The sequence below is a fragment of the Geotrypetes seraphini genome, chromosome 4 (genome assembly GCF_902459505.1).
Source record: "Geotrypetes seraphini chromosome 4, aGeoSer1.1, whole genome shotgun sequence".
NCBI classification, from domain to species: domain Eukaryota; kingdom Metazoa; phylum Chordata; class Amphibia; order Gymnophiona; family Dermophiidae; genus Geotrypetes; species Geotrypetes seraphini.
In genome coordinates this window covers 315607263-315632733 of record NC_047087.1, presented here as the reverse complement: position 1 = coordinate 315632733, position 25471 = coordinate 315607263, and the positions used below count along the sequence as shown (strand labels likewise).

Below are 25471 nucleotides of genomic sequence, written 5' to 3'. Positions count from 1 at the left end.
AAGTGGATTCCTTCTGCATTGCTTGCGAGTATAGGGGGAGTACCCTACTGTCCAGAGAGACACACCTATCTACTAGAAAAGATATTATTTATTTAAAAATTTATATCCCACCTATCCCTAGCTAGGTTACAAACTAAATATACATAAATTATTAACACATTGACACAATCCAGCTGTCACAAACAACATTCATATCTTCATTTTCCTTTTCCATGTAAAACACAATAATCTAAAAAAATACAAACATCCCTGTTTACAAATTTATTCTATAATCTTATGTCTTCTTTGATCAATTGATGTAACATAAAAAAGCTTGTACAAATAAATGAGTCTTAAGATGTCTGCACAGTTGTTCAGTGTTCATACACAACCATATGTTACCTGGCAACTTGTTCCATAAACCCTACTGCCGCCACTGAAAATACAAAGGGACTCGTTACAGCATAATGTACAGTATCCACGAGCAATTGCATAGTTGTTTCGAATCTTAAGCTTCTTTTTGGATTATATACAGACAATACCTGTTACGAATACCATGATACCTGATCATATAATCTTTGATGTATCATCATCAGCATTTTATATTTCACTCTCCGCATAATTGGCAGCCAATGTCGTTGTTTAAAACTGGGGTCTTAGAAGTATATCGGTTAACTCCCGTCACAACCTTGCTACAACATTTTGAATTATGTGGAGCACATGTAACTTACTTCTTGCAATTTCTAAATATAGGCGTTACAATAGTCTAATTATCTTGTTTGTTTTTGTTTTGGTCTGATTTATTTCTATTTATTACCTTTAAAAGTGGACTAACATGGCTACCACACCATTTTATCTATGATATGATGACTTTTAGGCTGTTGTAGGTTCCTTGTCCCAGTTCCTATGTACTGTTTACTTCCATTTGAAACTGGACTTGACCTAAAAAAGTCTTAGAAAGCCCGACTTATAATGTTAAGGTTTCATTAGCTGCCTTTGCTCCACAGGCGATGGGAGGGTGGAGATCCTGGCATTTCGAGTCAGAAGACACCCACCACCATGCTCCTGACTCCAGAGAGGAAGTTCCACAGCTTTGGCTTTGCGGCCAGAGATTTCTACCATGACCTTGAACCCGGCGAGTCAAAGCACTGGCTCTATTTCGACAAATTTAAGATGAAGCTCCATTCTACCACTGTGAGTCACACAGGGCCTCTTGTTGAGAATTTCTGCCAATGGTCCTCTGGCTAGGTGGGGGGTGAAGGTTGTGGGAAAAGTGATTCACTTTGCAAACAGTTGGCCATGTTTGGTCTGTGGCTGGGAGAGGGTCAGGGTTTTTTATTTGGAAACCTTTCTTATGATCTGCCAAAGTTTCAAGTTTCTTTATTTTTGATATACTGTCTATCAAAACAAGTGTCTAAATGGTGTACAATATAATGAGATTTTTAAAAAAAGAAATTAAAAAAAAGGTGAATTAAAAGCAATATCTTATCAAATATTAAAAATACTAGACAAGTTCACATTGACGCACATGGAACAAAAAGGGAAGTAGGGGAGGGGAAGTTTTTAAATACATCGAAGTCAAATTAATAAAAAAGGGAGGTAAATGGAGAATGGTGATCGCTTTTAGAGAAGCGTTTTGGTGTTTCGGGGCAGTTCAGGGTGTTGATTTCCAAAGGGCTTCACGAGAATTAATTGCTTGAGAAGCGAGAGCTGATACTAAAGTGTAAAGGTGTCTTTAAAGAGAAAAGTTTGGATGAAAACAACATGAAATTGTAGAACTGGTCGTCCTATGAGTCTGGGGCATAAATGAAAGTGGAAAGGTGCATTAAAGGCAGAAACTTTGTTTCTTGCTTTCATCTATGGTGTGAAATTGTTTAAACATCGCTTGGTGACTCGCCTAATCACTGTTCCCTCTAAGCTGAGCAGGAGTCCTCCACCCACAGTCTCACCAATAGAGGGTGCTGTTTTACTGTCACATTTTTCAATTGTGAGGGACATGCAAGTTCTGCAGGACTCCAGGGAACATACCTGTCCTTAGCGACTGAAAATATTCCACCCCCTAGTGGTAGCAATGCAGCTGGAGGACACCTGCTCAGCTTAGAGGGAACACCAGCTGTCTGGATTTACCCAGGCCTCCGGACGGCTTTTCAAAACACGGCACTTTGGGTTTTGAAAAGCTTCTTCTTTGGGACTGCGCCGGGAGGGCAGCCGCACATTCGCAGATGAACAGGGCTGGGGCGTGACGTGGGCAGAATGGGTGGGCCTGGATTTTATTTAACTAAAATACGGTATCCCTACCACTAGTGGCATTTGTGGGCGATTATCCCTTCCTGAATCCTACCGCAGCATGTCAGCTGTTGGGCCTGCGTAATCTGAATTGACAATGTCCCGAGGACAGGGCTGCTAGTTTTGCCTCCCCTCTTATCTAGGCTTACCAGATTTCCTCGTCTAAAAACGAGAATGCTTGACCCCGCCTCATTCCACTCCCAACCCCGTCCCCAGCCGAACCGCCCGTCTCCTTCCCCGAGGTCTGCAGGGCCTCTGCGCGAACGTCGCCACGATGTCATGCACATGTGTATGACATCATTGTGTCGACATCCACGCATGCAGAGGAGCCTCCAGACGCAGCCCCGAGCTCAGACCCTTCCCAAACTGCTGGATTTTGGAAATCCTTCCAGGCACCCAGACAGTTCTCTAAAAGGAGGACATTTCTGGGTTTTCACGGACGTCTGGTACCCCTGCTCTTATCCACCAGGTGATGTGCAAAGAGAGGCCAGAAAATTCATTTGACTGGGGCGGCTGTGCTCCGTTTCGTTTCCTTTTTAAAACCCTTCAGGACAGGCCTGCTTATCTAGGAAATGACGATAGCTTTGCATTCTTTTCCCCATAGCATTTTTTTTTTTTTACCCATTTCATTACATTTTTCTCTTCCCGAGTTTGACTGACCATTGCCTCCTCCACACATCTGGAAAGTCAGGACAAAGAGAATTGCGAAAACCAAGCGAGTCAGCTTGGAAAATTCCTCTCAGCAGCTAAACAAGCCCATAAAATAGCGGCGGGAAGAAGCAGCCCCCTCTCCTCTCCCCAGAACCATCAGACCAGTTTTCCTAACCGTGGCCAATTCATCTGGCCCCCCTCCCCCCCCCCCCGGTCTGTGCAAGTGTGTGCAGTATGTGTCATTCTAAGGGTGTTTTAACCTTTTCTCATTCTTTAGAACCTCAACCTGGAAACAGATCTCACGGCTGCCAATGGCAAAAAAGTGAAAGCCCTCGACATATTTGCCTATGCCCTGCAGTTTTTTAAGGAGCAAGCACTAAAGGTAGGCGGACGGATCTTGCCTGGGCCATGCACGTGAAGGAGTTGCAGCCAGAAATGCGCAAGGTCAGAACCTGTGGTGGCTCGGCTGGGGTTTGGTCTGACTGCGCTTTTATCCCGATGAGAAATCTTCAGGGTTGGAAGGTGGAGGTGGGAGGGTGGACCATCCCGGGCGCCATCTTCAAGGGACCACCGACGCGTCTCCTCCACTCCGCCCCCCACCCCCCCTACCCACACGTACCATAGATGCAAGCAGCATTTACCACCTGCTGCTCGCACCGGCCTTGGAAACCTTACGATGTCACTTCCTGGTCGCGGGACCTAGACGTGACATCAGAATGAAGCCGAGGCCGGCATGAGCAGCAGGTATTAGGTGCTGCTCGTGCCGGCAAACATTTCAAGAGGTATTTGAGGGGGGGGGGTGCATGGTGCAGCGGGGAAGAGTAGGGGAGGGCATGGCGTGGCGATGATGGTTGAGTGCCTAAGATTAGCCAAACTGGGTCAACCCAATGGTCTATTTAGCCTAATTTACAGTTTCCAACGGTGGCCAATCCAGGTCACAAGTATCTGGCAGAATCCCAAAGAGTAACAACATTTCCCCCCCCCCCCAGGTTTATCTCAATACCAGACTAAAAAAAAACGATCATCCGTAGGGTAAAATTAATCTGTCCCACAACAATCTAAACCCAGCTCCTGTTCCCTATTAGTGGGTGAATAATCCAATGCTTGGTGAATTCTGCTTCACAATGACGTCACCTGTGAATCTTAGTGTTCGGTGTGTCACCTACATGAACGATTGTCAGGAAGAAAGGTCGAGAAGCATTGCTCCAGAGGGAGAGTGAAATTGTCGTGCTATTTACTGCATTCATTAGGGCTGGCTGTGAAACCGTAAACCCTCCTTTCTCTAAACCACGTATCGTGTGATCTTAAGTAGCCCAGATATCCTGTGCTTACTCTTACCCTCGTCCCTTTTGCTTAAAGGGATTGTGTTGCATACCATCAACTTAGCCATTCATCTCCTGGAGCTGCTTGGGTTTGCTGTCGTATTCCAAAAGTCACATCTGCTGGAGTTCATAGGAGCTCTCTTGGATGCTACTAAGGGTTGAACTTTTCTACCGAAACAGAGAGTAGATAATCTCATTCACCTCTGTCAAACAGTCTCCACCCTTTGATGCACTTCCACATGTCAGATATTATGCCTTCTTGGTCACATGGCATTGACGGTACACATTACTCCACTGGCACTGGCACATATTCAGAGTTCGACAGTGGACCCTGTTGACGCAATGTTCCAATCTAAGTCAACTCAGACCTCTTTCACTCTTTCTAATAGTGGGCGATTCCTCACAATCTCACTTGAGGACTTTCCTTCCAGCCCTTCTGCCATCAAAAACTTCTAACCACAGATGCTTTACTGTTAGGATGGGGTGCTCATCTGGACGACACCCATACTCAAGGAATATGCTCTTACCACATGCAAATATCCTCCATATCAGTCTTCTAGAATTACGAGCTATAGGCAATGATTTAAGAACATTTTAGGACTGTCTCCTCTAAAAAGGTAGTCCTTGTGCATACAGACAACCAAGTTGCCATGCTCTATCTGAACAAACAAGGGGGAGTGGGATCTCATCCCCTTTGCATGGAAGCAATTGAGATTTTGAGTTGGGCAACTGCACATGCCCCTTGCCTTCCCCCATACCTTTTTCACTTCCCCAGCACAAGGTTGCTCCTCGCAGCGGCATTGGCACTCTCTTTGATGTCATTGCTGGGACCCATGCCTAGAAAGTGATGTTAAGGGGCGAATTGACATGGGCATGCTGCTCACGCCGGAGAAGTTAAAAAGGGAGGGGGGGCGTGTACACAGCAGGAAGGGGAGGAGCACCTCCCACAATGTGAGAATAATATACCTGCTGTCCTCAGAGAACATCTGCTACGCACGGATCTCAAAGTCCCTCCTCAAGGGCTGCAATCCAGTCGGGTTTTCAGGATTTCCCCAATGAATATGCATTGAAAGCAGTGCATGCACATAGATCTCATGCATATTCATTGGGGAAATCCTGAAAACCCGACTGGATTGCGGCCCTCGAGGACCGGAGTTTCCCACCCCTCTTCTAGAATCTTGTTACTCTTAGAGATTCCGGAATCTTGCTACTCCTTGGGTTTTGGCCAGGTATTAGGGACCTGGATTGGCCAGCGTGAGAACGGGCTACTGGGCTTGATGGACATTGGTCTGACCCAGTAAGGCTATTCTTATGTTCAGGGGTCTCAAAGTCCCTCCTCGAGGGCCGCAATCCAGTCGGGTTTTCAGGATTTCCCTAATGAATATGCATTGAAAGCAGTGCATGCACATAGATCTCATGCATATTCATTGGGGAAATCCTGAAAACCCGACTGGATTGCGGCCCTCGAGGACCGGAGTTTCCCACCCCTCTTCTAGAATCTTGTTACTCTTAGAGATTCCGGAATCTTGCTATTCTTTGGGATTCTGTATGGAATGTTGCTACTCCTTGGGTTTTGGCCAGGTATTAGGGACCTGGATTGGCCAGCGTGAGAATGGGCTACTGGGCTTGATGGACATTGGTCTGACCCAGTAAGGCTATTCTTATGTTCAGGGGTCTCAAAGTCCCTCCTCGAGGGCCGCAATCCAGTCGGGTTTTCAGGATTTCCCCAATGAATATGCATTGAAAGCAGTGCATGCACATAGATCTCATGCCTATTCATTGGGGAAATCCTGAAAACCCGACTGGATTGCGGCTCTCAAGGAGGGACTTTGAGACCCCTGGTAAGTATCCTTTTAATACTCTCTGATCTCTTCTGATTCAGGAGCTGAGTGATCAAGCAGGATCTGAGTTTGAGACGTCAGATGTCCGATGGGTCATCACGGTGCCTGCAATCTGGAAGCAACCTGCGAAGCAGTTCATGAGGCAGGCCGCCTACAAGGTATTGATTTGAGCAGTCGACTTCTCATGGGTGTTGCAGTCTAAATTGGATTTTTGAGCACTGTTGTGAATGTCCCTCTTTTTGTAGGATAGCCAGTGATGGGGGGCAGCCAGCTCTGTGATAGGTGCATGTGTAGATACATCCTGGAACCTCATAGCTCCCCACCTCCCTCTCGTATCTAGCCTGCTGCAGAATGCTGGAAAAAGAGTCTTGGTTGGTGGGTCTTGTTCATGATCTGTGTTTGTAAAGACAGTGGTAAACTCTTAAGAACTGGTAAGAAGTAAAAATAAAGCCAAGAAAAGAAATGAAGTTGATACTTTTTATAATGGACTAACTGAATACATTTTTGATTAGCTGTCAAAGGCAACACCTTCTTCTTCAGATCAGAAATGAGTAAATGATAACCTATCAGAACATGTGAAACATAAAAACATGCCAATGACAGTCCAAGAGCATCTTTTCTCTTTTTTGATGTTTTTATCTTTATGTATTACCTTTAAAAGTAGACTAACATGGCTACCATACTGCTTTACTCAAGAATGAATAAGAAATATTTTATCTCGTAACCATGACAAGAAACATTAAGAGCAATAGGGAGGTGTATTAGCGGCGGCTTAAAAAAAAATTAAGCCTAGGTTAAATTGATTTTACACATTAACCTACGAAATAATGCGAGTTAAGTCTGTTTGGCTACAGCTACATTTGGATTTATGGATTGCACTGAAATCGCAGGGACAGTGAGCGAGGACGCGTTCTGGCAGGAACCTTTGAGATAAGCACTTCTTATTTTTTTTGTTTGCTTACCTGCTGGTTTGCCTACTTGTTTGAAGTAGAAAAGTTTAAAATCTATGTTTAGATATGCTTGAAATCTGCGTTTCTAATTTGCGTATATAGAAGGAGGTTTTTTTTATGGCCTATGATAGAATGTTGGAGGGAAGCCAGTAAAAAAATACTTCAACAATGAACAAGTCAAACTCATAGTACAAGCGTTAATCCTAGGTCTCCTGGACTACTGTAACATACTTTACCTGCCATGCCCTGCCAACATGCTAAAACAATTACAAAGAGTCCAAAATACAGCCCTAAGACTAATATATGCGCTAAAAAAAAAAAATAAAAATATGACCACATTACCTCCGCTTTCCAAGACTCACACTGGCTCCCAGTACAAGCAACCATACAACACAAATTCTACTGCACCCTATTCAAAGCTCTAAATGGAAATGGACCAAGCTATCTGAATGACCGCTTAATCAGGAAAAACACATCCATTCTAGACCAAGCAGAACTCAAGCACACTTTACCTCCCCCCCCCCCCAATCAAAGGCATACAAAGCAAAAAAAATATATGACGGTCTAGTAGCCACCAGAGCAGCAAAAATAGACCACCACTTCTCAAATCTGCTGACCACGACGCCCAGCTACAAAACATTCAGGAAAGAATTGAAAACCATACTATTCAAGAAATTTGTCAAATGATCTAACCAAACCGTACCGACCATTCCCAGATTCCGACGCATTCTATAGCTATCAACTTTGTAATCTCCCTGGGAATGCCCAGGCTAATTTCTTGTTGTAAACTGCCTAGAACTGAACGGTATTGGCGGGAGAGAAGACATCAATGTAATGTGATAGGACAAAGCACGTTACAGGGCTTCAAATAAGGTTTGGATAGGTTCCTAGACAATAAGGGGATCGAGGGGTACAGATAGGAGTTGAGGTAGGTTATAGGAATAGTCAGGGACCACAGCACAGGTGATAGACCTGGAGGGCCGCCACGGGAGCGGACCGCTGGATGGGATGGACCTCTGGTCTGACCCGGCGGAGGCAAATTCTTATGTTCTTAATGTAATGTAAAAGTTGTACAGTTCTACCCTTCATAGCTGCGATGTAGCATTTGCTCTCCGTAACTCTTGAGGCCATTTTCCTCCTTCTGGAAACATTTCATAAGTGATAAAAGAAGTTAAAGGCTATACACTCGGTATATAACACTGGAGGTTAGTTGTTGTGCGATAGGGTACTTATACTCCAGGTTCTCTATTGATTTTTTGAGTTAAGTCTGTTACTCCATTTTAAAATTGTTTGACCTGGGTCATCCAAGCCTCAGCCGAGCGGTTGAATGAGGCATGGAGGGTAGAGGGGCATCTGCATCAAATAAAAAGGTCCAGCAAAAGGTGTTTAGTGTGAATTATTATCTTTATTTTCTGGCTTATACTTTGGTGAAAGGAAAAACAACAAAACACAAACTTGCTCTGGTGGCCAAACAGCTTGTTAGCCCAACCAGACTCCACAGCTGTACAATTCACAATCTGGCAATTTTCCACCAACAGGCTCTGCTCTGCTAGTCCTTATTACAAAAACAAAAGACCAAACTTTCAGGATCAAAGTCCTGGAACCAGCTGGGACTGCTCAGCCCGGTTCTTTCACAGTACTTCTGTGCTTGTGCAATTTCAGGATACAATTATTCCAACTCTTTTGTTAACTTCAATTTAATCAGAAGCAGGGATTCTACACCCTTCTGTTATTAGGGTTTGTGAGGCAATTCTACCGTCCCAAAAACAGAATATGATTTCCCCAAGCTTTTACTCACTAAGCATGCCTTCTGGCAAACAGGATTTTACAGGTTCCATTTCATAATCACTTGTATATATTTCTTCTGGCATTCTACATCCAAAACCGTGTTACCTTCAGAAGAATACTGACAAGATTCAGACCTGAGATTTTCTCCCTGTTTCCTGTGGGAAATGCTGGCTTCTGTCCCCTGGATTGCACTGGTCTGCCTCTTTCTAAGGGTTCAGGCAGGCTGAAGGTTGGTGGCTGCCTCTGTGGCCTAGAGACCACACCCTTTTCTCTAGCCATGTGCTGATTGTCTCTAGAAACACCTGAGGTTCTCTGGTGCTTTGCTAATGAGCCTGGATAGCTTTCCTGCTGAGCCCCGTCCCCAGCAGAGCTGATTGCAGGAGCTAATACCTTTGTGGGTTTTTGCTATCACCGGCCTGGTGCCTGCTGGTACTTGTAGTTCTTTGCTTTAGCATTCCCAACACTAGAACTAGGCAAGTATAATCGGGTCACTTTTGGGCTGCCTTTCACTGGGAATAAATTCTGCAGGGCAGTTTCCCTAACCTGCCTGCTTCTAGTAGCAGGTTTAGGGTTAGTTTTAGAGCACTGCAGGGTTTCTTTCAGCATGACAGGACTCTCCCTGTCACAATGCACATAAAATATTTTTCACTATAATGTGTGAAATGCACCAAGGTCCAAAAATAGAGATAAAAGTGCAAACAAGACAAAAATATTTGCCCTGTGCGTGTCTTTCACAGCCCCATAAATACTGTGTTACCATGGTGCTCATTTTCAAAAGAAAAAAACATCCAAAGAATGACATAAAGGGGCAGATGAGCATTTTTATTTTCAAGTCCAGTCGCTCAGGCGGAAAGCCGTGGCATGCAAGTTATGGCGCTCTGCGCGGGAAGGCACGTCCTCTCGCAGGAAGGCCCTGCGAGGTGTAGTTCGCAGGGACGGGAGCTAGGACTTTGCTTCCTGGTTTTTCAGTTTAGTTCCCGTTTCTGCACTCATGGAAAAAACGCGAATAATCGAAATCGCGAGTGCAGAATCCACAAATACGGAGGGAGAAGTATACCTACATATAGGGGACACCTGCAGACATAAGGATTATTGGTATGGGTACAGTTAGGGTCAGTAGGTGTTGGGTGGGTTTTGGAGGTCATGGTGAGATGTATAGCTGGGATCTTTTATGTGAAGTTCACTGCAGTGCCCCTCCTACATCCCAATTGCTTGTTCTGTGTGGTTTTCTTTTGGATGGGTTTTGAAAAGCCATCTGGACACCTGGACAGTCCTCTAAAATGAGGATATGTCCGGGTAAATCCGCACGTCTGATAACCTCATCCCTCCTTCTCCCATATATGAGTTAACCAAATAAGAAGTCGTCCGAGTTTGCATCAGGCACCCGCCATTGGACAGGGCCAGAAGAAATCGCCAAACTTATTTTCTGCAGTGAGAATCTCGCAAAAAAAAAAAACAACAAAAAACGTTGCACCCACACCGCTGCGCAGTTTTGGAAATGCAGCAACTTCACCTGAGGTATGAAATTAATGAGGGAACTGATACTGTGTAAAAAAAATGTACCCATTAAAATCAGCACTGTGGGCACGGTGAGACTTCTACTCTTAGCTCGAATCTGGCCTTCCAGGGAGCAATTTGTGCTTCCTTTACGAAGGATTTAGCTGCTCACAAAAAGGCTGCCATTTTCAGAACAAGGTGATGAATGCCTCCGTGCGTCTTTTCTGGTTCGGTGCCGGGTCACATGCTGATTTTCCATGCTTAGATGAACTCTAGTATCTCGGCACCCCCTTCACATCACTATTTGTCTTGACGTGTTGGAAGAATGCTCTCCACAGCTGGCCTCGCAACGCCTATGTCCACAGACATCTCAGCGAGACAGGAATGGAAAGAATAGCAAGAATCCGTGGGAGTCCCACATCACCGTAACCACCTCTCTTGCCACTGACAAAATGGATGCAGAGCGCCTTCATACAGGCCAAAATCAAAACAGTAGAAAATGAGCAAAACACATGGACAGCCGTGATCTCGATGACAACATCAACTTGGATAAGGTACAAAGAATGTTGGCTGCCTCAAAAGGTTACTTCACTCAAAATTCCTACCAAGAAACAACAGCGGGGAATATTCTCCAGTTCAGTTGTCTTTAATATCCGTCATCAAAGCAGCATTTTTACCACCCCTCTTTCTTATGCACGACAGACCATCCTTTTGTGTCAATTTACAATGCTCAGGTCAGGTCTGGTTGACACTTTAATTGAAAGAGGAGTGATCTAGGTCTTGGTTTTAATCTTCACCTTTAGATTTGAAAATCAAAGAGCCAGCAGCAGGATTACCCGATTCTTCCTAAATCTGATCATTGCTAAAACAGAAGGTTCCACACATGGTATCCCTCTTCTATCTCAGTGAGGGCATCGGTGGCTGTGTTTTATCTCTAAAGTAGTCATGTCCCATCCTGAACCTATCAAGCTGAACATATGACTTCACTTCTCTTCCTTGCAGATGAGAATTGCTCTCTTCAGTCTCTTGGCATGTTCAAACATCCTGTGATGTGGAGAACGAGAAGTTTCAACAGATGTTACATAGAAACATGACGGCAGATAAAGGCCAAATGGCCCTTCCACAGCATCCACTATCTCCTCCTCTCCCTATTGGCTAAGGCTCTTAACATTTGCATCTCCTCTTCCTATAGGCTAAGGCTCTTTACACCTGCATTGTGAGGTCATAGAAACCTGATGGCAGATAAAGGCCAAATGGCCCATCCACAGCATCCACTATCTCCTCCTCTCCTTATTGGCTAAGGCTCTTAACATTTGCATCTCCTCTTCCTATAGGCTAAGGCTCTTTACACCTGCATTGTGAGGTCATAGAAACCTGATGGCAGATAAAGGCCAAATGACCCATCCGTAGCATCCACTATCTCCTCCTCTCCCTATTGGCTAAGGCTCTTAACATTTGCACCTCCTCTTCCTATAGGCTAAGGCTCTTTACACCTGCATTGTGAGGTCATACAGCTTTATGGTTATAGAAACATGATGGCAGATAAAGGCCAAATGGCCCATCCAGTCTGCCCATCTGCTATCTCCTCCTCTCCCTATTGGCTAAAGCTCTTAACATTTGCATCTCCTCTTCCTATAAGCTAAGGCTCTTTACACCTGCATTGTGAGGTCATAGAGCTTTATGGTTATAGAAACATGATGGCAGATAAAGGCCAAATGGCCCATCCATAACATCCTCTATCTCCTCCTCTCCCTATTGGCTAAGGCTCTTAACATTTGAATCTCCTCTTCCTATAGGCTAAGGCTCTTTACACCTGCATTGTGAGATCATAGAGCTTTATGGTTATAGAAACCTGATGGCAGATAAAGGCCAAATGGCCCATCCAGAGCATCCACTATCTCCTCCTCTCCCTATTGGCTAAGGCTCTTAACATTTGCATCTCTTCTTCCTATAGGCTAAGGCTCTTTACACCTGCATTGTGAGGTCATACAGCTTTATGGTTATAGAAACATAGAAACATGATGGCAGATAAAGGCCAAATGGCCCATCCAGTCTGCCCATCTGCTATCTCCTCCTCTCCCTATTGGCTAAAGCTCTTAACATTTGCATCTCCTCTTCCTATAGGCTAAGGGGCTCATAATCAGATTGAACAAATTGGAACATATAATGCCTTAATATAGGATTCCGCATTGGCTTCCCTTTGAGGCCAGAGTGTTTTTCAAGTTGGGATGTTTATGATTCAAGGCCTTGCACAGCATGGCCTCCAGCTATCTAGTGGAATATTTCATTTTTCCTGCCTCAAAACGTTCAGTATGGATTTTAACTACTTTTGAATTTCTCTCGGCTAGAGGCTGTCACTACAAAAGATACCACAACCGACTGTTAGCTTATCAATCGGTGCTCTGGGATCTCATTTTTGTCGTAAACTTGTCATCACGCCAGCGTCCTGTATGAATTTTAAGAAATCATTAAAGTCCTACTTATTTAACAAGTTCCTCCTGCAATCAACCCCCATCGCCCCCTTAAATCCCCCCTTCCTTGCTGCTCTCTCTTCTCCATTCTTAACCTGTACTTAAGTTGCTGTATAGTCTTTGCACTGTCCAAATGTATTCCACCGTGAATGTTTGTTTGTAACCCGTCCTGAGCTACTGGGAGGACGGAATAGAAAGAGAATTAAATAAATAAATAAACCATGACATCTTTATGAATGATGCTTTGCAAAGATTAATATATCCGGACTATTGGTAGTTCGCTGTTGTGGTTTAATTGTCAACCGCATGGATCGGCAGGGGTTTTGCGGGATATAAAGCCCATGTTATGTTATGCACACTGCATGGCTCAGCACCTATGTTTTAGTCATCGTTTATAGACTCTTGGCCTAAATGTACAGCCCTATAAAATACTTACCATCCTGAGACCAAAGGACTTGCACAGGTTAGTTGCGAGTGAGTGTGTGAAGAAGTGATGAGGATGACTATACTGCTTCACCATTGTTTATTGTTTTGTTTATTGTTTAATTAGTTTTTTGATTAAACGCTTTATCGATTCTGCAAAGCGTTGTACAAAGCATTAAATAAAATAACATTTCGACAAACATAAATTACAATATAACATACTTTCGAAAAAAAAACTTTAAGACGAACTACTACACATACTAGGTTAATTAAGGACGAACGAACAAAAGACACACGAAGGAAAAAGGGAAGAAATACAATAGCTATAGTAAATGAGAGAAACATTAAGGGTAAGCACAAAAGGGCAGGAATTAATAGAAAAAAGGAAGACTAAAATAACTTTAATTAAAATCAACTTAAAAAAAAAAAAAAGAATGATAAAACTTTAGTTAAAAGCATCTTTAAAAAGGAAACATTTTAAGTTGCTTTTAAATGTTTTTAAAGTATAAGAATAGCCTTACTGGGTTAGACCAATGGTCCATCAAGCCCAATAGCCCGTTCTCACGGTGGCCAATCCAGGTCACTAGTACCTGGCTAAAACCCAAAGTGTAGCAATATTCCATGCTACCGATCCAGGGCAAGCAGTGACTTCCCCCGTGTCTTTCTCAATCACAGACTATGGACTTTTCCTCCAGGAACTTGTTCAAACCTTTCTTAAAAACAGCTACGCTTATCTGCTCTAACCACATCCTCTGGCAATGCTTTCCAGAGCTTAACTATTCTCTGAGTGAAAAAATATTTCTTCTTATTGGTTTTAAAAGTATTTCCCTGTAACTTCATTGAGTGTCCCCTAGTCTTTGTCATTTTTGATGGAATGAAAAATCGATCCATTTGTACCCGTTCTACTCCACTCAGGATTTTGTAGACTTCAGTCATATCTCCCCTCAGCCGTCTCTTTTCCAAGCTGAAGAGCCCTAATCGTTTTAGTCTTTCCTCCTATGAGAGGAGTTTCTTTACCATCTTGGTTGCTCTTCATTGATCCTTTTCTAGTGCCACTATATCGTTCTTGAGATAAGGAGATCAGAAATGAACGCAATACTCCAGATGAGGTCGCACCATGGAGCGATACAGGGGCATTATGACATTCTTAGTCATGTCAAAACGAGTTTAATTCTGTGCATGGTTGGAATGCATTGATTTTGGTTAATAGAGGAGAGATGCATCAAATCTTTTTGAAGAGTTTCATGGCACGATTCAAGCAGATAGGCACTGGCCATTATGCAAGACATCACAATAGTCAAGCTGAATCGTGATTAGGGAATGGATGAGGATGAGCGGAACCTCCTTGTCCGAGAAGGAGCACAGTGACTTGATATGTCAGAGTAAAGAAATGAGACTTGATGGTGGAAGAAATTTGACCCTCAAAAGAATGCTCAGGGTGAAGTAATAAGTCAACCATAAGAACATAAGCAATGCCTCTGCTGGGTCAGACCTGAGGTCCATAGTGCCCAGCAGTCCGCTCTCGCGGCGACCCAACAAGTCCTGGACCTGTGCAGTAATCCTCTATCTATACCCCTCTATCCCCTTCTCCAGCAAGAAATTGTCCAATCCTTTCTTAAACCCCGTTACCGTACTCTGCCCTATTACGTCCTCTGGAAGCGCATTCCAGGTGTCCACCACACGTTGGGTAAAGAACTTCCTGAAAGGAGAAGGAATTTGCTGGCCTTCATATTGGCGCCATGTTATAGAGTTGTCTCCAAAGGACTTAGAGGGGGCAGTTTGAGGCGAATAGTCTGCAACCACTGTCAGGGCCGGCGTTATGGGAGGGCAAACACCCCACAGCTCCAGGGGGCCCCGTGGTTCAGGCATCTCTTCCCCTTGTCGGGCCATGACTGTTCCTAGTTTTTACACAAGCACTTCCATGTGGAATGGAGGAGCGACCCAGTTAGGGTTACCATATTTGTATAGTCAAAAAAAAGAGGACACTTGACCCTGTCCCAGCCACCCTTGGTCCGCCTCCCACTAGTCGCTCTTTTGCCACCTTTCACCTGTCTCGCTCTTGTCCCCACCTTTCACCCATTTTCTTAGCTAGGGTTACCAGATTTTACTTTAGTAAAATCCAGACCCACCCCCTAGGCCTGCCCAGTTCCACCCATCCCTGCCCCGGTATGCCCCAGTCCTCCCTAGTCCCGCCCCCCGCTCGACACTTTATAAAATTATACCCTGTGTCACTGTCAGAATGTCTTTGTCCAGCATCTGTCTCTCTAAGCTTTGTGTTCCACCTTCTCTCCTTCCACCTCTCTCTTTGTGAATTACGTCTGCCTGTCTCTTCAATGTGTCTCAGTGTTTGCAGAGGTAATATTTTGTTCATAGAAATGAGATCGCTGCTGATGCATGCCCAGGTGGGGTGTTGGTGAGGCTGTGGACATGTTTTCCGTCCATGTAACAAAGGGCAGTGATGACTGTTTTCCCCTCCTGCTGCTGCAGCCCCGAGCCCTGGCCTATTTCAGCTCGCTGCAGTAACATTTGCATAGTGGGAGGGAGAGCAGAAGTTGCGCTAATGCAGCCCTGTTACTGCTTGAAATCTTGCCAGCCCCACATTGTACACAAAATGACAGGCTTTCATGCGGCAAGAGATGCCGTGCCCCCTCTCTGTGCTGCAGCCTACTCCGAGTCTGAGAGAGAAATCTGCGACTGGAAAAAGTGATGCCGTTTCTTTTGTTTCTCGGACCCTGTCGAAAACCCCCAGATTTTTATAAATACACAGAATTGAATTTGGCACAAGTGAAGCAGCTGCCCGTGGGCCACATAATACAGCGAGAAGGATATGTAACATAACCAGAAAGAAAGGCCAGTTCAGTAAAACATGTAGGATAGTTGGATTTCAAGATGAGCTACATACAATTGAATGCTAAACATAGTAACATAGTAGATGACGGCAGATAAAGACTCGAATGGTCCATCCAGTCTGCCCAACCCGACTCAATCCAAATTCTTCTATTTTTTCTTCCTAGCTATTTCTGGGCAAGAATCCAAAGCTTTACCCGGTACTGTGCTTGGGTTCCACCTGCCGAAATCTCTGTTAAGACTTACTCCAGCCCATCTACACCCTCCCAGCCATTGAAGCCCTCCCCTGCCCATCCTCCACCAAACGGCCATACACAGACACAGACCGTGCAAGTCTACCCAGTACTGGCCTTAGTTCAATCTTTAATATTATTTTCTGATTCAAAATCTTCTGTGTTCATCCCACGCTTCTTTGAACTCAGTCACAGTTTTACTCTCCACCACCTCTCTCGGGAGCGCATTCCAGGCATCCACCACCCTCTCCGTAAAGTAGAATTTCCTAACATTGCCCCTGAATCTACCACCCCTCAACCTCAAATTATGTCCTCTGGTTTTACCATTTTCCTTTCTCTGGAAAAGATTTTGTTCTACGTTAATACCCTTTAAGTATTTGAACGTCTGAATCATATCTCCCCTGTCCCTCCTTTCCTCTAGGGTATACATATTCAGGGCTTCCAGTCTCTCCTCATACGTCTTCTGGCGCAAACCTGGAAGCAAGGGTAGGGCTACTAGATGTCCAGATTTACCTGGACATGTGCTCGACAATTCGGGTGTTTCCAGATATAACTTAAGTGGAAATTGGAATGACGAGGGAGGTGATTAAAATGTGCAAGGTGATTAAAATGTGCAAACGGTTCAAAGTTGTTAAAACATAGTAACATAGTAAATGACGGCAGATAAAGACCCGAATGGTCCATCCAGTCTGCCCAACCTGATTCAACCTAAACCCTTCAATTTTTTTCTTCTTAGCTATTTCTGGGCAAGAATCCAAAGCTTTACCCGGTACTGCGCTTGGGTTCCTACTGCCGAAATCTCTGTAAAGACTTACTCCAGCCCATCTACACCCTCCCAGCCATTGAAGCCCTCCCCAGCCCATCCTCCAAAAATCAGAAAAGCCAAATACGCATTCAGAATGAAATATACTGTGGACTACAAGGAAGGTGGAGAAAAAGACCTCAGTGCCACATGGGATTTAGCTCATACCACCAATCCTACGGACATTTCAACTTCAAGTAACAATTTGAAGACGAAGACACATCCCTGGTCATAAAAATCTCCATCAACTCTATTTCTTTACTTGAGTCAAAAAAAATATTTTCAAACGTCAAATCATTGTAATCATTTCAATAATCTTCTTAGCAAATTCAAAATAAAGGAAAGAAACAAAACTTATCTTCCACAGGGAGATGGCTATAATTCTCTTGAAATGGACGTATTTTTTTGTCGGTCCCTCCAGCTCTTTCCTGTTGATGGTCTGTGTGGAGGAGACACCTGTGGGAGATAAGTTTTGTTTCTTTCCTTTATTTTGAGATTGCTAAGAAGATTGTTGAAATGATTACAATGATTTGATGTTTGAAAATATTTTTTGACTCAAGTGAAGAAATAGAGATTTTTATGACCAGGGATGTGTCTTCATCTTCAAATTGTTACTTGAAGTTGAAATGTCCGTAGAATTGGTGACATGAGCTAAATCCAATGTGGCACTGAGGTCTTTTTCTCCACCATCCATGTAGTCCACAGTATATTTCATTCTGAATGCGTATTTGGCTTTTCTGATGGAATAGTTGGATATCGCAGGTTCTGTAAGATGGAAGAACAGGGAGAGCTGTCTTTTGAAGAAACATTGCTTTAGGGACTTTATTTTCCAGAAACCCAGTGGCAATGTTTCAAAGACTAGCAACTCCACAAAAAAAGAATATATTGGCTGTATGGGATGAGGGGCTGTGAGTCTGTTGCTTTATGTCTGCACCACTGTTACCCTAAAAGTGCTGCTCCTAGCACTGCTTGAAGGGTGTGCTGGGGTTGGAGCTTCCGTTTGGTGGGTGATGTTACAGGGAGCTTGTAGGCACCGCTTTTTTCGCGCTTGAGTTGGTGACATAAAATTATCTGGGAGCATAGGCTCAAAAACGCAGCCCCTGCTTTTATGAGAAATATGCAGACATTGATTCCTACACAGGTCGTCTGATATTCAGAGCTATTTAGCCATCAGGAGCAGCTCCTTCTTGGTTAAATAGCACATGGCCACCTAATATTCAGTGCGAGATGGCCACAGAATATTAGCAGTTAATGGCTAACAGGTAGTCAACTATATGCAAAATTCAGACCATTGACCAGTGAAATCAGTTAGCTTAGCAGGGTTTAAAAAAGGTTTGGATAATTTCCTTAAAGAGAAGTCCGTAGGCCATTATTGAGAAGGCTTGGAGAAATCCACTGCTTATTCCTAGGATAAGCAGCATAAAATCTGTTTTACTACTTGGGATCTTGCCAAGTAACTGTGACCTGTATGTCCCAGTATGGCATCTCTTATGTTCTTATGTGAGCCAAGTATAGGACAATTGAGGCATTGTGACATCACTGATGAGATTGGCTCTTAGGCATTGGTGGAATGAGGCATTATGACATCACAATCTCAGCTCTGGAATGTTGCTACTCTTTGGGCTTCTGCCAGGTACTTGGGACCTGGATTGGCCACTTGGAAGCAGGATACTGGGCTTAATGGACCTTCGGTCTGTCCCAGTATGGCATCTCTTATGTTCTTATGTGAGCCAAGTATAGGACAATTGAGGCATTGTGACATCACTGATAAGATTGGCTCTTAGGCATTGGTGGAATGAGGCATTATGACATCACAATCTCAGCTCTGGAATGTTGCTACTCTTTAGGTTTCTGCCAGGTATTTGGGACCTGGGTAAAACATGATACTGGACCTGATGGACCTTCGGTCAGTCCCAGTATGATAGCTCTTATGGGAGCCTAGTATAGGATAATGAAGGCATTATGACATCACAATCTCTGGAATGTTGCTACTCTTTGGGTTTCTGCCAGGTATTTGGGACCTGGGTTTGCTACTGTTGGAAACAGGATACTCAGCAGGATGAGAGTGTTATCCACTGAAGTAGAGAATGTAGGGAGAGGAGAGGCAGGCTTAGGAGGAAAGATACGGAGTTCTGTCTTGGCCATGTTTAACTTTAGATGGCGGCAAGACATCCACGTAGCAATGTCAGACAGGCAGGCCAGAACTCGGCATGGATTGCCTTAGAAATTTTGGGTGTAGAGAGGTAGAACACTGCCCCACACTCTCCCCTTCCTATGTCCTGTGTATCTGTCATAACTTAGATTGTAAGCTCCTGTGAGCAGGGGCCGCATATGTCTGTAGCACTATAGAAGTGATTAGTAGTGGTAGTGGACCAGAAATAGCAAGGAAACAGTGTGGGGGAATGACAGAATATTGCCAGAAGCACGGTAGAGCACATCAACACAGGTTCTGAGTTCCGAAAGACAAATGCAGGCAGGGTCGGGCGCTGTTTATAGCAGGTGCAAAATGACACACAGATCTTTGGCAGCATCAAGGCCCAGGCCATGTACAGGATATCCTTTCCACTCTGACTTTTATTCAAACAGCAAAAGACGAAAACCGAGCAATTCCACAGCAATTGGAGAGACCAAAACAAGAAGATGCAGGCTTTTATTGAGAGTTGTTAAAAGTACAAAAACAATCCACATATGTGCTAGATAAGTTGGGCCCAACGCGGACTGGGCATCCTTCCTGCTGATGATCTTATGTATTTGTGTATGTGTGGGGGGAATATTTTTTTTTTTTGGGGGGGGGGGTTCCAGCAGGAGGGAGTGGGCATCCCTCCTGCCATGAAATGTCTGGCAGAATGGAGTGGGCATCCCTTGTGTCAGAGGATATCTTGGGGGGTGGCAGCAAGAGGGAGTGGGCACTCCTCCTGCTGCGGACATTCAGGGGTGGAGGTGGGGGTGTCCCCTTGCCCTCCCCTGCCGTACCCGTGCCCCATCCCTTCCCCCGTACCTGTTTAGCTTCCCCAAGGCACACAGCATCTCCAACTTGCTGCCGGTGTCAGCTCTCCCTCTAATGACACTTCCTAATTGCGGGACCCGGAAGTAACGTCAGAGGGGAGCGTCGAGGCTGGTGCGAGAAACGGATCAGAGCTCCTACTCACGCCGACGAGCTAGAGGTGCGGTGGGAGGGGGAAGACATGAAGGTGCGCGTGCAGTGGGGAGGACTGAGAAGGAGCAGGGGGAGGAGAGGAAGAGAGGTGCCAGCGCCCCCCACCAAGATGGCGCCCAGGGCGGTCCACCTCTCTGCCTCCCCCCCCTTACTGCGCCACTGTCTGCTATTATTATTGTGGCGCAGCGGTTAAAGCTACAGCCTCAGCACCCTAAGGTTGTGGGTTCAAACCCATGCTGCTCCCTTTGACCCTGGGCAAGTCACTTAATCCCCCCATTGCCCCAGGGACATTAGATAGATTGTGAGCCCACCAGGACAGACGGAAAAACGTTTGAGTATCTGAATAAATTCATATAAACTGTTCTGAGCTCCCCTGGGAGAACAGGATAGAAAATTGAATAAATAAATAGTGTGAAAAGTTTCTGTCTCTGGTAACCAGAGCTGAGATTGTGATGTCACAATGCCTCGTTCCACCAATAAGAGCCAACCTCATCAGTGATGTCACAATGGCTTCATTGTCCTTTACTTGGCTCACTTTTACTACTTTGATTTCTAGAGTGATGCAGTAGTTAAAACTACAGCCTCAGCACCCTCAGGTTGTGGGTTCAAACCCACGCTGCTTCCTGTGACCCTGGGCAAGTCACTTAATTCCCCCATTGCCCTGGGTGCATTAGATAGATTGTGAGCCCCCCAAGACAGACAGGGAAAATGCTTGAGTACCTGAATAAATTCTCCCCTGGGAGAACGGCATACAAAATTGAATAAAATAAATAAAAATACAGTATCCTGAAAGAAGTTGGAAGATATTTCCTGATAGAAATTGTGGCATATTGTCAGCTGAATGCTACAGAGGAGAAAAGGAATAACCCTGGTGAGACATTCCAGCTCCTCTGCCTCCCCCGTCCGTGCATTGAGGCTTTTCACTTCTTGCACTGTTCCGAGGGCTTCTCTTTCAGGGAACAGGAAAGGGAAATGGAAGCATCTGTTTGAGCTTAAGGAAGTGAAATGTGCACTTGGTTGTCATAAGAGGCAGTAATGGGATGTAGCAGTGAGTATCCTCCCAGAATTTAAAGGACTTCGCCAGTGGGATTCTTCTGAGGTGATGGAAACATCGGACTGTTGGAAGCACTCTCCTTCTGCAGACCTAAGATTCTCCAAAAGCCTAGCAGTCTCTCCTGTCTGGAGACTGGCCCTGGGATCCAGCTGAGACTTCACAGACTGCAGGGGGCGTTCACTGACCTCTGCTTCCTTCTCCGCGATAACAAAGCCAGTGACCTGGCAGATCCCCCAGAATCAGCAGTAATGATTTCAGTTTAGAGTCAACGGAAGGGTATAAATCATATTCTGACACTTTCCTGGCTTTTGCTTACAGAAATCCAGGCGCATTCACTGTAAAGTGAGTGGAATGGCAGTGGAGGAAATGGCCCAATAGCACCTTCCTTTCACCTCAGTCAGTACCAAGTCCAGGATCCTGGTACCACAAGTGTTTATTCCAGGGGTTTCCAAACTCCCTCCTCGAGGGACGAATCCAGTCGGGTTTTTAGGATTTCCCCAATGAATATGCATTGAAAGCAGTGCATGCACATAGATCTCATGCATATTCATTGGGGAAATCCTGAAAACCCCACTGGATTCGGCCCTCGAGGAGGGACTTTGGGGACCCCTGGTTTATTCAATCAGGGGCTCTGCACGAAGGCTGCTTCTAAGTTTGACCACTAGGTGTCACTCTGATTGATGAGCACAATTGCCTCTTAGACCTAGAAATCTTCTGCACAGCAGTGTGCGGCATTTGTCAATTGGCAGCCCAGGCGCTGTCTTGGCGGGGGCACTGGCGCCTCTCTGGCCGCTCATGCCATGCTCATGCCACACTCGCAACTTCTCTTCCCACCCCGTCGTTCTTTATAATCTTCACCAGCACAAGGAACTACTCTGACCTGCTGCTCATGCTGCCACGGCTCCTTCTGCAATCATTTCCGGGTCGCGGAGGCCAGGAAGTGATGTCAAAGGGAAAGCCAGCATGAGCAGCAGGCTGGAGAAGCTGCTCACACTGGCGAAGATTTAAAGAGGTCCGGGGGTGGGAAGATAAGTTAGGAGTGTGGCATGGGGGTGTAGAAGGAGAATGGGGGGTACGGACAGGAGGGTTCAGGGGGCATCACCCCTGCTTCGCCACCAAACCTAGGAAAGTGATTTTTGAAGTTATTAATGAAAGTATAAATGGTTGCCTTATTTTTGATCTTGGTTTATTTCATATCTGCAGTCTGGAAGGTGGTGTTCATTCTGTTGCACCCTTCTTCTTGCCATCTGGGATCTAAGTCATTTGTGCTAAGGGGCTCATAATTGAAACTGAAAAACGTCTAAAAAACGGCCTAAATCAGCACTTGGACGATCTATAAGACAAGTCGTCCATGTGCCGATAATCAAACCGGGTTTTAGACTTATTTAAAAACGACCTAGGCCTTCACAGTGCTGCTGAACAACCAGAGCTAAAAGGGTTGTGTCAGGAGGATTGTCAAGGGCGGGACGTGAGCTTTCCTAGAAATAGTCGTACTGAAAGTTTTACAACACTGCCTAGATGGAACCTGGATATTGTGACTTAGGCCAGATAAAACCAGGTCTAAGTCACAAGAAGGTATCCAAAGTGACCAGCACTGTAGACACAAAGTACAGACCCCCACACACTGCCCGTCATCACTGACCCCACCCCTAAAAATCGTAATAACAACTTTACATATCTGCCTCCAGAACATCAGCACCTGGCAGCCTGGCATAGGAAAGCCTAGTAGAGCTGCATAGATGTGGCTTAAGTGGTCTTGGGGGTGGGTTAGTGAACCATAGAGAGGAGGACCCAGGCCCGTAAGCCACTCTAATCACTCCATTGACAGCAAAAAATGTGCACCCCCAAAAACCCTTTTGTGCTGCCATATAAGTGGCTTCTGCAGCCATAAGGGCTATTGGGGTGGTAGATAGGTGAGTCTAGTAGGTTATGGGAGTATTTGGGGGGAGCTCACTATGACCTATAAGGGAGCTGTTGTGAGATGTGTATGTGGGACCCTTTTTGTAAAGTTCACAGCAGTGCCCTGTAAGGTACCCCACTACTCTGGTGCCATGTCTGGGTGTCCAGTCCATCACTTTTCTGGCCCCTCCCATGCCCTAAAGGTCTTTTTCTAAGCGTTTTTGAGTTGGATGAATTTTTGGTCAAAAAAGGGGTATAAAGATGGACAACTTAGCGGTCTGGACGATTAGACGGCTGGACGTATAGTTGGATGATATTTGGGAAAAAAAAATATCCTGGTCGTATTTTTTCGAAAATGGACCTTTTCTTGTGTTCGACTTTGGATGACTTGCGACTTAGGCCCAAACTGACTTAGATGTTCCTTTTGATTATGCCCCTCCACGTGTCTGGATACCCCTGACATGTAAGAAATCTGACTGATTTAGGAAAAAAATAAAGAATTCCCCCCAATGTGATGAAAAAACTGAGTTATCTGATGAGGTCTAGCTCAGGCTCCGCAGATCATGGTAAAGGGAACCTCTGCCCTCACCTGGTGCTGAATTCTGTTTTCTTCCTTCTTTGATTCTCCGCAGGCGGGGATGGCGACCCCTGAGAACCCTGAGCAGCTGATAATTGCCCTGGAGCCCGAGGGAGCCTCCATCTATTGCAGGAAGCTCCGCCTCCACCAGATGATTGACATGAGCAGCAAAGCAGCCATCAACGGCTACAGCCCTGCCGACACCACAGCAGGTGGGATAACACACGGCATGCTGGGATTTGCCAAAACACCGCCGAAAGTAAGGCAACCGCGTCACACAGCTCGAAGGAATGCCTGATTTTAACTTGCAACCTCACTTTTTTATAGGGACGCTTTCTGCTATTAGCATTTTAGGGGGGACTATAACAGTGGGCTTATATTTACAAGAGTACTTCTTTTCCTTTAAAGAATACTAGCATAGGCTAGGTACATGCCTTAGACTTAGGCCCCTAGAGTTGCTGCCACGAAAACTTGATGTTGACCATCAAGTCGCTGGGACTCGAACGAGTCGATGGCACGTGACAGAGTTGCTTCAAGTGCTCAAACCTAAATGCCAGAGACAGTTGTGCAACTTAAAGTACGAGGGTCATTTCATAAATAATGCACACTATTTTTTTTTTTTTTAATTTACATTTTATTTTTTTCAAGTATTTCTTTACAGTCCTTCAATATAGTCTCCCTGCTTTGCAATCACTGAGTCCCAACGTCCGGGAAACTTCATTATTCTATCCAAGACACCGTTTTTGTTCAGTTGTCGAACGGCTCAGGTACCAGAAGAAGAAAACTCTTCCAGAGATGCAAAACGATGCCCACGCATAGGTTGTTTCAACTTTGGAAAAAGGTCAAAGTCTGGTGGACTCATGTCTGGACTGTAGGGACCAGGAGGTAACACCTCCCAACCGTATATGGGCCGGGTGGGGGTAGGGGGTTGTGGAGTCGGCCGGGGGGGTCGCGGGTTGGCGGGGGAGCAATTGGGGGTTTGGGGGGGTGGTCGTTGGGGGGAGGGGGGTTGTGTCGAGGGCAGGAGGGCCTGGGTTCCCTCCTGCCCGTATTGTAGTGGGGGCTGGGGGGGTCGCCGGGGCCAGGAGGGTTTGGGTTCCCTCTTGGCCCGATCGTACTCGGCGGGGGGGGGGGGGGGGGCAGATCGCCGTGGCAAGAGGGCTTGGGCTCCCTCTTGCCCCAATATTGTCAGGGGTGCCGTGGCTGCCGCGGGGCAAGAGGGCTTGGGCTCCCTCTTGCCCCGATGTTGTGTGAGGAGGTGATGTAGTTTTTCAATGAGGAGTGGAGAGCTCCATCTTCCCCACGGCCAAAAAAAATTTTCACGAGCTCAATCAAAAGTCAAACCAATGATGATTTTTGCTTACGATCATAAAGGCATGTGGAAGAAGTGTCACAGCAATGTATTATCGTGATTTTTTTGCAAAACCTGCGCAGAAAAATGCACAAAACTCGACCTCAGTTGCTCTTCACGACAACGCTCGCCCGCACATAGGGAATGTCGTTGAAAAGCTACACGAATACGGCTGGGAGGTGTTACCTCACGGTCCCTACATCCAAATATGAGTCCACCAGACTTTGACCTTTTTCCAAAGTTGAAACAACCTATGCATGGACATCGTTTTGCATCTCTGGAAGAGCTTTCTTCCGCCGTTACCCAAGCCATTTGGCAACTGAACAAAAACGGTGTCTTGGAT

At 45.4% G+C, this 25471-nt stretch overlaps 1 protein-coding gene across 1 annotated transcript in view; it reads left to right on the top strand.

Annotated features, from left to right (window-relative positions):
- HSPA12A (heat shock protein family A (Hsp70) member 12A) overlaps nt 1-25471 on the top strand; it is a 102658-nt gene that overhangs the window by 61051 nt on the left and 16136 nt on the right. Inside the window, exons 4-7 of the mRNA XM_033943720.1 lie at nt 987-1173; nt 3194-3298; nt 6121-6237; nt 23833-23989. Of these exons, the coding sequence (XP_033799611.1) occupies nt 987-1173; nt 3194-3298; nt 6121-6237; nt 23833-23989 (566 nt within the window). The remainder of the gene's footprint in view (nt 1-986; nt 1174-3193; nt 3299-6120; nt 6238-23832; nt 23990-25471) is intronic.